This window comes from Haliotis rubra, unplaced genomic scaffold, assembly GCF_003918875.1.
Source record: "Haliotis rubra isolate DU_JTF1 unplaced genomic scaffold, ASM391887v1 Scf1142, whole genome shotgun sequence".
Classification (NCBI taxonomy): domain Eukaryota; kingdom Metazoa; phylum Mollusca; class Gastropoda; order Lepetellida; family Haliotidae; genus Haliotis; species Haliotis rubra.
In genome coordinates, this window is record NW_025765051.1 from 202478 (window position 1) to 214618 (window position 12141).

At 38.6% G+C, this 12141-nt stretch overlaps 1 protein-coding gene across 1 annotated transcript; it reads right to left on the reverse strand.

The window, feature by feature from the left end:
* Positions 1–1152: 1152 nt before the first annotated feature.
* Positions 1153–11627, reverse strand: LOC124253512 (fucose mutarotase-like). The gene is made up of 6 exons (XM_046687311.1): positions 11473–11627; positions 7246–7314; positions 5944–6014; positions 5646–5747; positions 4564–4637; positions 1153–3250 (listed from the first exon to the last, which is right to left on the reverse strand). The coding sequence occupies exons 1-6, from the start codon at positions 11552–11554 to the stop codon at positions 3199–3201; spliced, it is 450 nt and encodes a 149-aa protein (XP_046543267.1). The 5' UTR covers positions 11555–11627; the 3' UTR covers positions 1153–3198.
* Between the last annotated feature and the right edge of the window lie 514 nt (positions 11628–12141).

The window sequence follows — 12141 nt, forward strand, 5'->3', positions numbered from 1 at the left end:
ACAGTGGCATGCAGAGATGCCAACCCTTACGTTTTGGGCGTAATTATTACGATTTTGACTATTAAATTACGCCATTACACTTAATCTACAAAAATTACGCTTTTCTGCTCGTTTTGCGAAAATCAATAAAGTGGATAAAATTTCACACATATTTTTTTTTTCGTAACGCACAGGTGCAGGGTTTCAGAAACAGACTTATACCGATAGGAATCGCTTACTCTTAGCATCGAGCTCATTCCAATTAACTTGTGAGGAATTTTTTTTTTTTTGTCTCACCTGACCCACAGGTTTCAATGTATTGAACTTCATAATGATTGGTCACGTGTATTTCTGTCTAGAATCTTTCCTATTCATGTGAATAAACCTTTTTAAAATAATTTTTATTAAGTTATCACCTTTCACTAAGTAAGTGTTTCAAATATTACACTTTTGAGGTCCAAATTACTTTTTGACCTCCAGTATTACACTTAGGCCCAAACAGGGTTGGCATCTCTGGGCATGGTATCTCAGTGAGCTAGCACTATAAAACCAGCTTATGTCTGGGCTAGTACACATGCATACACGTCATCATATGAGCAAAACATTCTTAAGCACGACATTAAACCCCATTTCACCTCACCTCAACTCTTGGGCGTGACAAGTGAACACTTTAACCACTAAGCTAATCCACCGTTCCCTATATCCCAACAAGTCCTTGTTTTATCTCTGTAATGCCGAGTGCCAGGCAAGGCAATATCTTTGGATTGATCCCTGCTGCCACTTACCAATGACCATTGAATCTCTAGACAGTCATATCATTGTATAAACTACATCAGATAGGTAATCTGCTACGACCTGTGAAGATCGGGGTTAAATATGCTCTTCAGGAACCCATGTTTGTAGTAAGAGGCAACAAACGGGATCAGGTTGTCAGGCTCCCTGACTTGTGGACACATGTCATCGTATCCAAATTGCATAGATCGATGCTCATGCTGTTGACCACTGGATTGTCTGGTCCAGACTCGATTACTTACAGACCGCCGCCATATAGCTGGAATATTGCGGACTGCAGCATAAAACTAAACTCACTCACTCTACTCCTGCTCACAGCATTAACATTCGACAGGGCTGAAATGTTGCAGTGTAAAATCCAACTCAGCTACATAACACATATTTAATAAAATATCTTTATTCCAAAATATAATCACCCAGACAAACACTCATCAAACAGTCTCCTACCAATAATACAGTTAACGTGGACAACAGCTCGCCCAGCAGAGCTAGAAGCAGGAGAGAAAACATTACAAAACTACTCCCATCTTGACACAAAACAAAACACACATTTACAGGGATGAGAATTTGCGCGAATTCCGTGGATTTGATCGCGCTGGGGTCATTGGTTCTTGCATGAGGACTCAAAGCCTCCAAGACCCAGAACTCATTCCTCTTTTTTAACTCCTACCCATCCTCATCCCTGCATTTAGAAACAAATATCATTCACAACCAAGTGAGCCAAATGTAGTTTCCCACTGCATTATCGGTAGTCAGGTTGTACTTCAGTAACAAAGGTAATGTTATTTACTGTGAGATCATCAAATCATGTAAAAATGAGGGGATTCTGTGTAACAATAAATGTCTTTGATTACCCTTGCTACATGTAAGAGGCCACTGCATTGTGTTGGCAAGAAAGGCTTGGTTGATTGTGTGAATCCATGCTCAAGATGTCGATGCTGGATCAACTTATTCAGATTTTATTATTTATAGTCTGCCATCTTATAGCTGGAAGAGTGTGACATTAAACAACAAGGAAATAAACATGACTGATCTGATAATGGCTTGTTACCCAAATGAAAATGGAATGGCTCCACTGGTTCAGTGATTTCTGTTCTTTCCTGGTCTACATGTATTGTGGAGAATACAACTCATGATTAGCCTGAAGCACTCCTAAAATCAGTGAGACTATGTAGGTGTTGTGTTTGCTTGTTAACCTGCACTTAGCTATATTTCAGCTCTGTAATTAAACTGAGTCAGGACCACACAATCCAGTGACTGATATGATCACAGATATACCCAGCTGGGTTATGACATGTATCCACCAAGTCTACAAGCCTCCCCCACAATCTGTACATTAAGTGGCATGCCATGACATTGCCTCCGAGTATTTAGGGTAATAATTAACTGGTATACATGTATTTAAGTACATGATTAATTTTAAGTGGTGTGTTAATGACTTGAGTCAAACATGCCAGGACTGCTGTTTGTCCTGCTTGAAGTTCCCTCCTTAAAAGATCAAACATTTGTGTACCATATTTTCTTGTTTATATGCACACAGCATCCAAAACATACAGCTTAGTATAGGGGTTGGCACATTGTTGGAATGAGTTTTGATTCCCCCCCAAAAATACCAATAATATTTTCTTGTGTGTTTCGGCGACATTGACAACTATTTTTCCTTTTGGAAATTTATGAAGTGTACATGAAGCAAAAAACAATAAAAAAACAATGTGTTTTTTGTAAGTTTACATTTTTGGCCAATAAAAAAATTAGTATTTTATTTTAAGTGCAGGGAAAATTAATTCAAGTTTTGTTCTCATTCTTGAAAAAATACGCCCCGGGGCTCCGCAAAACAAGAAATATAATTGGTCTGATCTAACATGATAAATGGTCTCCATGAACACTTCGGGCCAGCCAACTAATGTACTGTCTCGTACAGAGCCAGGAAGAATAGAATCTGTTAATGCAGTCTCATAAAAATCAAAGCCCTTACTCCAAGATCACATAATTCTTGTCTTGAAAATAGATCACAATGGAAAAAAACACCTGACTAGGTACAGACATATTACGGTTATTTCCAGTTTCTAGAAATAAGACCCACTTTAGATTTCCAGTTCCCGGACAACTGCCTCTACAAAAGTGCCATCGCTGTTATGGCTACAAAATGACGGACAATACTATAAAACAAATACATAAACTTGTAATCTGACACAAATGTACCCCACGACCTGCTCAACAAGGTCACATACCTACCCTCTTTGGTTCTATGACACTTTACTGAGGGAGATCTTCATGCAGAGTGGTTTGAGGAAAATGTTTCAAACCCACATTTGATTGAGCATCAATCAGTTTTATATAATCAAATATTCTTAAAATTCGATATAAAATGTGTTTGGAATTATTCTTTCATTGCACATGTATTTGAATTCTTCTTCCAGTGACTGTCTATAAGCAGACTCCTTTTTTCAGAATGATGTTACCATATTGAGCTGTTTCACTGAAAAGATAAACAATAACATTTTATGAGCATATATAATGTATGAAGTATTAAGTGCACCAAATACAGCATCTTAAGGTGCGATGGAGATGTCAACTGGCATCGGATAGCTAACAAAACTCTCAACCCTGGCAGCCTGGGTAAGCCAAGTCCAGATTAGAAGGTTTGGTTGGTTGGTTTGTTGTTTAACGCCGCACTCTGCAATATTCCAGCTATATGTCGGTGGTCTGTAAATAATTGAATCTGGACCAGACAATCCAGTGATCAAAAGCATGAGCATTGATCTACACAATTGGGCTATGATGACATGTGTCAATCTGGGGTACCGGAGGTTCACTTTTCACACAATGTAAATTACACGTTTTAATCAGGTTACCTTTGTGCGTAAAAAACTGACATTCCCTCCATAAGGTTGTGTCAGGTGAACTCGTGAGACAGTCACTCAGCTCTGAGGAAAGCATACTGAGCAGCATATTTCATTGCTTACTTACTTTATACCCTTCGTGCTCTTAGCACATAAGGCCGTAGCATATTTCATTGCTGAATCTTATTTCCAAATGGAAAAAATAAAAGCAGGTTTGAAGTGGAAAAGAAATTAAGCTGAATCCTCTTGCAGTGAGCTGATATCTGATTATCATAGTCACTGTGATTGTCTGACGATCTCAAACATCCTTCATTTACATGAGCTAAACTCTCTGAAGCTTAGACATACTGTTCCATATTAAATGACTAATTATCTCCCTTTGACCATGAAATTGTCTTACTTGTTGGAGGCAGGCTCAGATTGATTTTAGTGAGTTTAGTTTAACACTGCTTTTAGCAATATTCCAGCAATATCCGGGCGGGGACACCAGAAATGGGCTTCGCACAATGTGCCCATGTGGGGAAATGAACCCAGGTCTTCGGCGTAACGAGCAAATGCCTTAACCACTGGGCTACCCCACAGCCCCCCGATTGATTTTAGGACCGATTCATACTTTGCTTATATCCTCACACACTTTATGAATATTCTTTCATAAATCCCGGGTCCACCACCAACCTTCCCCTAACTCCTCCCCTTAATGATAACTGTCCACGCCCTAAGTTAAGGTTTTTGTATAAATATTAAGAAAAAGGAAATTTGCTAATCATAGTCTTCCCTCCAACCTCAAAGAGTTGTGAGAAAATCTTTCTGGCCACAACTCTTTAACCATGGTATTTTTTTACGACCAGACACCACCTTTCTTAAATGACCTTTACTGAAAGTGATTTATAAATCTGATGATCCTGCATTGATATTGGGGGTGTATGAAGTCATGTCCAATTCCACATACCCTGTATGCACAATGGCAAAAGCTGTCTTGGCTCGTTCATAAAACTGAAATCTCTCTATGAGTTCCACAGGAACCTGTAATATCAAATGAAACAAATTCATTATTACTTGACAGAAAATGCCCCATCTAAATAACACTTCCTTTAAGGAGCATATACCATCACAAAGTGAGTGGGTATGGTTTTACACTGCTTTTGGCAACATTCCTGCAACATCACGGCAGGTCCCTCACAAAGCCTGTATCAGTCAGCTGCAGATGTATAACGGGCAGTGCAAGACCCTGTTGTCCAACTCCATGTATTTTGATGGGAGGAGTGAAACTTAGCAATGATTTGGTCAGCCTCCAATCTACAATATCTGTTCGTGACCTCCCTTAACCAAAAAATGACTCAAAAGAAGGAAAGGGGTAGCTTTGTGAAGGGACCTGATAGTAAAGGCTGCCCATGGCTAGCGATAATCAAGTGTATTGTGCCTATTACAGTAAATGGTTGGTTGGTTGCTTAACGCTTCACTCAGCAGTATTCCAGCTATATGTCGGTGGTCTGTAAATAATTGAGTCTGGACCAGACAATCCAGTGATCAACAGCATGAGGATTGATCTACGCAACTGGGATACAATGACAAGTGTCAACCAAGTCAGCAAGCCTGACCACCCAATCAGGCTAGTCGCCTCTTACGACACGCATGAAGGTCAATTCTAACCCGGATCTCCATGGGTTACAGTAAAGGGATCCTACTGGCTGAGAAAGTAAAGCATGCACATTTAACAATAGTGAAGGGTGTCTAAGGGAAGAGAAACTGAAGGGTGATGAAGGGCTATGCTAGCAAAGGCTGAAATTATTAACAGTGTCCAAAGACAAGGATGGTAGAGGTAGCCAAAGGAATAAGGTGCCCAAAGGCTCTGATACTAAAGGGTGCCAAGGTGTTAGATAACAAATGGTGTCCAAAATTAAGCAATGGCAAAGATAGAACATGAATTGAAAAGGATATCACCATGCAAATAAAATGTTCTCACCATAAGTCTGACTCTTATTCACAAGTGATTTCATCTCACATATAGGTACTAGAATGAGAGAAACTTACTTCTCTGCCCTCTGCTTTGTTGATAATGGCCATGTATTTGTCCCAGACTGGAGTTGGGAGCTTCTTTGCCTTGTCGGAATCAACAAGATCCATTCTGCCCACCTGAAACAAAAACATGAGCATTCAGGTTATCACACATCACGGAGTGACTTGAGTTTCACACGTCTAGCGTTATTCCAGCCATTGCAGGGTGGGGGACACTAGAAATGGGATTCACTAATAGTACCCATACAGAGCATCGAACAGTTTGACAGACAATGCATGCCTTTCATCATGGTTATTCATACTTCAAACTTACCGGTTTGTCAACATACTGGTCCAAGGTGAACAGCTCTAGCACTCCCTCTAACAGTGAAGGGATATCAAGACCTGAAAAATAATCACCCACATACAATCAGCTTCCAGGAAAATAGTATGACAGCCTTTATGTTGCACTTTATGTTACATGCAATAACATTTGTTTTTATGTTACATTCAAAAATGATAATCATTTGTTTGTACTAGCAAATATCACTAAATGACTAGAAAATGATCCTTTAGATAAAGAACATGAAATTACAGAGAATTTAGTCTACATCACAAATACAGAAGTACCATTTTATTTTTAACATGTTTTTACTTCTTTGGACACTTTAGTTCAACTTTTAACAGTTAATGTGTTTGAGAATACAAAACACAATATTTGTAAATTATTTATTATTGATACAGATTCTGATAGAGGCATTAATTAATAAACATTACATTTGATGCCATTTTGACTGTTAATAGCAAAAAGGTGTTAGATGAGCTAAACATTCAGGTATGTAGACAAGTACATGTATTATCTTCTTCAAATTTACTACCCACGTGGTCAACGTATGGGTAGTTGCATACTGAGTGTCGTATCGCGTTGACCTGTGTCGTAACGACTTGACCTGAGATTCTAACAATTTGATTGGATAACCGATGACCTCTCAATTAGGTCACGTTGTGACGGAACTACTTTTTCATTCATAACAAACACGTCTATTTATTCATTCTACAACTTACATGCATTGTGGGAATGTAAACATTGCGAAAATTGCCGTATCTCTGTTTAATTGTGAGTCGAACTGAGACATTATATCCGTCGAAAAACATAAATGCTAAGTTTCCACCAGTGATGTTTGTTAGCCGAGTGAAGCAGCTGCAAACCAAGAAACAGGGTGCTACGGAGTAGTTTAATGTAGGAGGCTGCACGAAGCGATGACAACTGACATGCATTGTGACGTCGGTTACCAAGGGGGCAGACGAGCAAGGTGTAGTGATGTCATTACAATGTGACGTCATGCAAAAAGTGTACCACAGAACAAAATTCTTCTGCAACCTCTTTATGAAACTGTTTTCGGTTTGAAACCATAGAATTACAAATATACGCTATTTTGTCAATTTAATGTATGTAAGACGTGGGTAATAAATATAATACCACACTGGGTCTCATAACATACGAATTATACAAAACTTGTGACCTTCCTATGGTTTCTGACCACGCTTTTGCTCGGTCAGATACCATAGGAAGGACACTCGTTTCCTATAATTCGTATGCAATAAGACCTTGTGTAGTATTCTCTATATATCTCACCATCAGCTCTTAGCTCCCTTGGACCGCTTCGACAGATGGAAGAGGATGGGAAGTGAGCATCTGCAAATACTGAAATTAAAATAAAAGGAAGTGATATATCTGGCATCCATGTATATCCTGAAAGGTATCTTATCATCCAAAACTGTGTTCCACAGGAGATATTGCTTGTGTGAGATCAGACGATATCTCCCAGGCAATATAGTTTTGACAGTAGATTTTGTACAATGCCCTGACATTGCTATGGCGCCATGAACTTGATGACTTCAAAATGCTATGACATCACTGCACTGCAAGCCTAATGGCAGTACTGTGCTCCGAGATGTACATTTTTCATTGAAAACTAATGAAGAGTGATTTTTGATGATAAATAGAATCTCACCCATTGAAAAGGTAAAATATCCTCGGCAAGCCTCGGATATTTGTTACTTTATCAACTCGTGGTGATATATTTGATATCAAAAGACACTTGGGTGAGATTCTCTAAATCCTTTGAAGCAATCTGACTCTTGAATCAGGTATTACAACCTGGAGCTGTGTCCAGGATTTGGTTAGAGAGTACAACGTATGAGCTGTCGTGAGTGAGTCAGGTTAGATACTTCTTGGAACAGTTATTTCCTTTACATCATGACACCACTTTGGTGGAATGTACAAGAATGGGTACGACGCAGCTAGACCAAATACAGTAGAACACGGATATAACGAACTCCAAGGGACCAAGAAATTTAGTTTGCTATATCCGTTGTTCGTTATTCACATTTGACCGCCATCTTGGATCGTAGAGATGTAGACATTCACAGACATTACCTATATCATCTTGATAAATATGAAGTTTATTTTTATAATAAAATTGAAATAATACAACTACAACTTAAATAAATTTATCTTAATGATTGATGTATACTGTACCGCTAAGTGGCTGAGCTGGCACTGAGTGAGTTCGCTAATCACGTCGTTAATTGGGTCTTGGGGGTAGTAAATCAGTTCGCTATTACCGTTAATTCGCTACTCATGAGTTCGTTATTCACGTATAATCTTAATGATATTATAAAGGACTGTTGACGGGACTTTTAAATTTGTTCGCTATATCCGTTTGTACGCTATATCCGTGTTCGCTATAACCATGTTCTACTGTACCATCATTAGGGCAAATCTGAGCAGAGAACACAATGGTTTCTGGCATGCCTGAAGGATAGTTACAGTACACTCAGGCACCTTAATGACTTATTCCGTTTGGCTCAAACTCGGACCGATGAATTGCAATCTAACTCGAAAAGTACTTAACATATAAAACTCAATGAAACACTGATCATAACCAAAACATCAGACCAACTCTGTGATTTTTTTGCAGAATTTATGTCCTAAAAACAAAAAAATTGTATAACAAACTATCATTGAAAGTTTGACACAGTTCATTATTTGTTACGAGGCAGGGGTGCAAAGAGAGGAACAGCCAGGTGTGCGAAAAAGTATGGAGACAGCACAGGTAAACGATTCAATAACTTTGTCGGCCCTTGTGCACGTGCTAAACGTACACCTGGCTGTTCCTCTCTTTGCACCCCTCCCTCACCAATAGGCCTATGTGCAATAAATGTCCCCAGAGACCAATGTGCAACCCAATGCCTCATTGAAACCCCCACCCCCAACCAGTGTATGAAATAAGGCAAAAACCCAGCCAGATATCTGGGCTGTTAACTTCAAAAACTTATAAGCCCAGAACAGATTTAACCAGTCCTTCTTATATACTGAATAGACAGTGCCAGTGGACACGTTATCTAAAAAAAATTTCACCCGTCCATCGGGCTGGCTAGCTGTCAAATTAGACCATCTGGCAGAAATCAAGCCCGTCTCGGGTGGTCGGACGGGTCATATTTCATACACTGCCCCCCATCTGAAATGACACATCCAGTCTGGGTAACGAAGGTGTTTGTTACTGTCTGAATTATCTGTAGCATCACTGGTAGGTTTCAGTTTGCAGTCAAACATAATAATGCTTGAATGGCTTCAATCAAACATAACTTTTTTAATCAATTCAGCAGGATGTTACATTTCCATATGTTCAGTTATGCTTGATTTCACATACAATGTCAGGATCAATATATGACAGTGAGATGCAGTCAGACAGTAGGCAAATGACATATTGTACAGGCAATTGTTCATATATATTATTTGACCTGTGAAGATTCGGGTTCGAATTGGTCTTCAGTAATCCATGCTTGTCGTAAGAGGCGACTAACAAGATCGGATGGTCAGGCTCGCTGACTTGGTTGACACATATCATAGTATCCCAATTGCGTAGATTGATACTCATGCTGTTGATCACTGGATTTTCTGGTCCAAACATGGTTATTTACAGACAACCGCCATTTACCTGGAATATTGCTGAGTGCAAAGTTAAACAACAAATCAATCCTATATATTTCTTACCATATGGAAAAGATATCTTATTGTCCGCAGTACAACTACACACACATAGGCATACAAGCAACTACAGAAAATCAAGCAACTTATAGTCCGTTTGGCTCAAAAGCGGACCGATGAATTGCAATCTAACTCGAAAACTAATAAACATAACATACTCAATGAAACGCTGATCATAATCAAAACATCATACCCACTCTGTGAGGTGTTTGCAGAACTTTTGTCCTAAAAATAATAAAGTTGTTTAACAAACTTTCATTAAAATATTGACACCGTTCACTGTTTGTTACGAGGGAGGAGCGCAGAGAAAGGGACAGCCAGGTGTGCGAGAAAGGATGGAGACGGCACAGCACAGCACAGGTTAATGAATCAATAACTTTGTCGGCACATGTGCACGTGCTTCTCTAACACCTGGCTGTCCCTTTCTCTGCACTCCTCCCTCGTAACAAATAGTGAACTGTGTCAATATTTTAATGATAGTTTGTTAAACAACTTTATTATTTTCAGGACAAAAATTCTGCAAAAACCTCACAGAGTGAGTATGATGTTTTGATTATGATCAGCGTTTCATTGAGTATTTTATGTTTATTAGTTTTCGAGTTAGATTGCAATTCATCGGTCCGCTTTTGAGCCAAGCGGACTATAGTGTCTTTTGTAAATCTTCTATAAATAGTGAATATAACCATATAACCTTCCCATATATCAGCAATGTTTTCCTTGTTTTGACACATTGCTGATACAGTTTGCACTTTTGCATGTATATCATAAAACATTTGGCATCTGTATTTGGGAATAATTACTTCCTACAACACCTTAATCAATATGATACCCTCCAAATATTCATGATTCCACGATTGTATTATTATTGTAACACTATATTATAAAAAAAAGCACCTAAAATCCAAAATGTAAGAACATGGCGACAATTTTATCTTCTCATGATTAATAAATAATTTACTTTGTCAGGTCAGGAAATAAGATGGTAAATAACTTTAAAACTACAACAAATATGGCTATGTCGTTTTGAAATTAATTGAGGATGCATGCACCATGTGCACGATAAAATAGATCTTTAAAAATGGTTAATTAACCTTCTACTATGGGTTTTGAACGTAAAAGAAGCAATTTTACAGCCCGAGCCTATCATCCTGTCACACACACCAGAGACCGTATAATAAAACTGCACACACACAGTGATTTCATCTTCACCTACACTCTGAAAGTACATAATATTACACATTATAATATTTAACACAGTAAGAAATACCACAGCCTTGCCTTGCTCCAAGGCTGTACTGAATGCTGAGCCCATGGATGTATAGTAATTCTATCTTTCGAACAGGCAAGTCTAGATAAGCGGACTAAATTATTATTTAAATAAACTAACAATTTTTACCTTACAGACTTATGCAAGTCTAGGCATACCACTATTACCTGGTGACCTAACCTACAGTCATGTGAAAAGGCGCACAGAAGATAAAGTGACCATTTTCAATAACCCTGAGGCAAAGTTAGCAAGTCTAGATTTCTACTTTATTTGAAGAGGTATCCTGGGCTCCTTTCCATTATATTGGCCCATATCAAACAAAAAGATACCGAAAACATTTAATATTTTTAGAAACAAATTAACGGTCTACGTTATTTCAACACTGACTTACTCCTGGTGCAGAGCTGAGATCGTTTCAGTAGCCTGGTGTTGATATGATATTTATATTTCAACAACACAGTAATCAGTATGGCTCTGCACGGACCTCGGTGTAGATAGTGAGTGTTGGCTGCCAAATTCAACATATCGATAAAAATATGTACCTATCTCGTCTCCATGCCCCATTAGTGCAAGCACGTGAAGCAAATCCGGGGAAATGATGTTTGGTATTTTCTTCAGAGGCATGACGATCTAAATATTTATCCTCAACTTCTAGCTGTAGTCTAGATCTATCGACCTTTGACACTCTTGACTTGATGTGGAGATACTACTTGTGGGACGAACTTGTGACATTCGTTATGTGACAAGTAGGCGTCTGTTGAATGTTCTTTTAATGTTGTGTTGTTATGGCCTTGTAAGTTTAAAAGTTTTCAAAACATTCACTTTTGATACTCACTATTTTGGTGAACAGTTATATGCAATAGGAACTTCTATCAAATGACCTGACGTTTCTAAAATCACTGTCCACATATCCCCGTAGGTGTTGCAATATGAAGTACATTTAGCATACTTATCAGCGATATGGGGCATTTTACAACATAAACAGACAACATGAAAACAGCATATCACAGTGGGTTGAATAACCAGATCCATATTACACACTCTGGCGGGTTCGCGTGACTGCATTTTGAACAGGCGATGGCAAGGAATATGAGTTACGTCCCTTGTGTCGTCTGCTCGTCTTCTGTGCAAGACAATGTCTCCGTAACAATGTATTGCATTTACTTGAAAATTAAATAATAGAACTAGATGCTATTTTGGCCAAAATTGGG